The sequence below is a fragment of the Vigna unguiculata genome, chromosome 9 (assembly GCF_004118075.2).
Source record: "Vigna unguiculata cultivar IT97K-499-35 chromosome 9, ASM411807v1, whole genome shotgun sequence".
Classification (NCBI taxonomy): domain Eukaryota; kingdom Viridiplantae; phylum Streptophyta; class Magnoliopsida; order Fabales; family Fabaceae; genus Vigna; species Vigna unguiculata.
In genome coordinates, this window is record NC_040287.1 from 3,682,754 (window position 1) to 3,685,678 (window position 2,925).

At 38.8% G+C, this 2,925-nt stretch overlaps 1 protein-coding gene across 1 annotated transcript; it reads right to left on the reverse strand.

The window, feature by feature from the left end:
• Nucleotides 1-422: 422 nt before the first annotated feature.
• LOC114196308 (ethylene-responsive transcription factor ERF017) lies at nucleotides 423-1,468 on the reverse strand. The gene has a single exon (XM_028086909.1). The coding sequence runs from the start codon at nucleotides 1,303-1,305 to the stop codon at nucleotides 679-681; it is 627 nt and encodes a 208-aa protein (XP_027942710.1). The 5' UTR covers nucleotides 1,306-1,468; the 3' UTR covers nucleotides 423-678.
• Between the last annotated feature and the right edge of the window lie 1,457 nt (nucleotides 1,469-2,925).

Here is a 2,925-nt window from a genome sequence, read left to right on the forward strand (position 1 = left end):
GTCACTTTTCCAAGAACAACTTGCTTTTTAAAAGCCCCCGCGGAGTTTGCATCAACCCAAAACGTTTTATCCCTTTTCTTTTATAGCGCGTCACATGCATATATATTGATTTATTTATTTAATAATTTTCAAAGTACACAATTTTTGAGTTTTCTTTATCATTCTCATGTTCCCTCTTATTCTTAGCTCTACTTATTGTCTTGCAATCTTATCACAAACTGCTTATGACAGAACACTCCATTTTTTAATAACGAAACCTTCACAATTTAGTTGTTAACAAAAAGTTACTCAAAACACTATGAATAAATGCTTCATTTAATTGTTTTCACTTATTGTTTTCATATTACGATAAATAAAAACCTTCCTATTTACTATTAATTAATATAATGGGTCCGCTACCACCTGACCATACACGCAGGATATTATCCTTAAAAATTCAATAAATGTCCCAGAAGTTACATTATGAGCAGACAACTTTACAATTAATTCGTGACAACTAACTGAATTATGTTCCCATCTCTAAAATTCGAACCCTTGACTACTTGGTAAATAATTAAAGAAATCATTTTCATGAGTAACTACCAACACATAGGGCTTGGCCTAACAAAAATTGACCAACCCAAACCCGATTCTGGTCCCGGAATTGGATATAATAAAATTATCCAAACCCTGACCCTCTTAGAAGTTCCACAACGGGCCCTGAACTATCATCCCGTCCACGTTCTCTTCTCCGTCATCGAAACTCGGAAGCCCCGGCATGAAGAAATCGCGGCTGAAATCGTCATAACACGGAAAATCGGAGAACTCGGGGGCGAAACTGCTCGACCCGAGATCCGAAAACGGATCGGGAAATGACCCGTTTTGGAATATGGGGTCGTTCTGAACCGACACGTCGGAGAGAGGAGGAGACGACGACGACTCCAACCTGAACGACGCCGTTTCCTCGTCCGAAGCTAAAGACTCCACGTGTTGCTGACCCGAACACTCTTTCTGGGGCTCCGAATTGGCGAAACGAGCCGCGGCTATCTGAATCTGAGGGCGGGTCATGGTCCTCCCCCCGGCGATGTTGGGCGGGTCATTCGGGAAGTTAAATTTGGCGCCGCTGCCACGTAAGCAGAACATGGCCGCGTCGAAAGCGCGCGCCGCCTTCTCGGCGCTGTCGTAGGAACCCAACCAAATCCTTTGACGGCTGTTGGGAAGCCTAATTTCCGACACGTATTTTCCCCACTTCCTCTTCCGTACTCCCCTGTACGACGTATTGGTTCGCTCCTCCGTAGCTTTTTCCACGCCACCAGGCTTCACCATTTCTTTACACTCACTCTTTAAATAGCCAACCAAAAATGTTTCACCCTGACGATGTTTTTTTTTTTTCCTTTTTTTTTTTGTGATTTTAGAATTGGAAGCTTTGTCGTTGGCTTGTGCCGAGAATCTGTGTCGTTTGCGTTTTCTGAGGGTGGAGTTTGTTTGCGGCTCTTTATATATGTGCCGAAGCGAGTGAAGATGTTTGACTCACTGTGATGTAAGACTTCAAAGGCGCGTGTGGGGCTTAGAAAGTGCATGCTGTTGTACACGTGGACAGTTGTGACGAGGGCAGTGATGTTTTGCACTACGCGTCGATGACAGTCCCTGGAGGAAACAAAAGTGGACCACCACGTTTGTTTTTGTTCCACGTGAGTTTAGAACCACAGTGTTTGTGTCTTCTGTAATGTCAAAAAAATAATAGTGGGTACCGTACCATAATCTCACTTCTCACTTCTTTAGCCTTTGAAAACTACTCATTTGCAGCTAGATTAGCAGCACGCTGAATTTAATAATACTATATTTAGATTGGGATGTTCAAGTTCAAACTTTTGAACTCAAAAAAGTGGTGGTGAATAGAAACTACTGAATAACACTCCCCCAAGTCCCACCTCCAAATCATTGTATGAGGGAAACTTCCATTCGCTTTGCATTTTTAACAAGTCAAAATTAACAGTGAAACCATGAGATAAATAATAATAATTGACTATAGTTGTAATGGAACGTGAAAGAAAACACATAATTATGCATGGACCGGACCTATTAAAAATTATTTTATTTATTCCTATCCCGACAATAAGGATTAAGAAATTAATATATATATATATATATATAGTCTTTCAGTCTTAAAATTGTTATCTTACTGTCAGATCTTTAGTTAACCAATCTACCCACTTCTTCATTATTCTCTCCTGAAATCTCGCATGGGATGGTTATTCCTAAAATCCAGGGATATTTGCTCATCACCTCGGTCACCTAGATCTAAATGCTTGTCACCTCGGCCACCTCGGCCTAAATGCTCATCATCTCGGCTCAAATGCTCGTCACCTCAGCCACCTCGGCCCAAATCCTCATCACCTCGGCCACCTCGGCCCAAATGATCATCACCTGTGCCTGTGACTGAAACTCGTTGTTTTATGATAAATATTTATCGAGTTGGAATCCAAATGAGCATGTTGAGATCGGCCATTCCTTGGACGGTATATATATAATGGAATAGTAAAATATTAATAATATGGAAAACAAAATATTGTTATTTCTTAATAAATAGATAATCAACAAGTCAACCATTTCATAAAATACCACATCTAAGTAGGTCTAAGACTAGGAGATGAAGCAAATGTTGCATAATATAATCATGGAGATCAAACAAACTTAAATGACTTGTTTTTTGAGATAATATGAAGAACTTCACTTTTTTTTTCTTGAGTTAGTTTCTTAATATCTCTAAACTACCTTCGAGTCTATATTTATACATTAGAATATAAATAGATTAATCCTCATCTTCTTATTTTTAATGTAATTTTTATTATTTATTTCGAAAGAATACTTTTTTATATATTCTTTAAGTCAAACTTCGTCTCTAATATAAATTTAAGAAGCTAATACTTATAACACTAATATATA

What these genes read in the sequence shown, in the direction of transcription:
- LOC114196308 (XM_028086909.1), bottom strand. Translation starts at nt 1,305, where the DNA reads ATGGTGAAGCCTGGTGGCGTGGAAAAAGCTACGGAGGAGCGAACCAAT.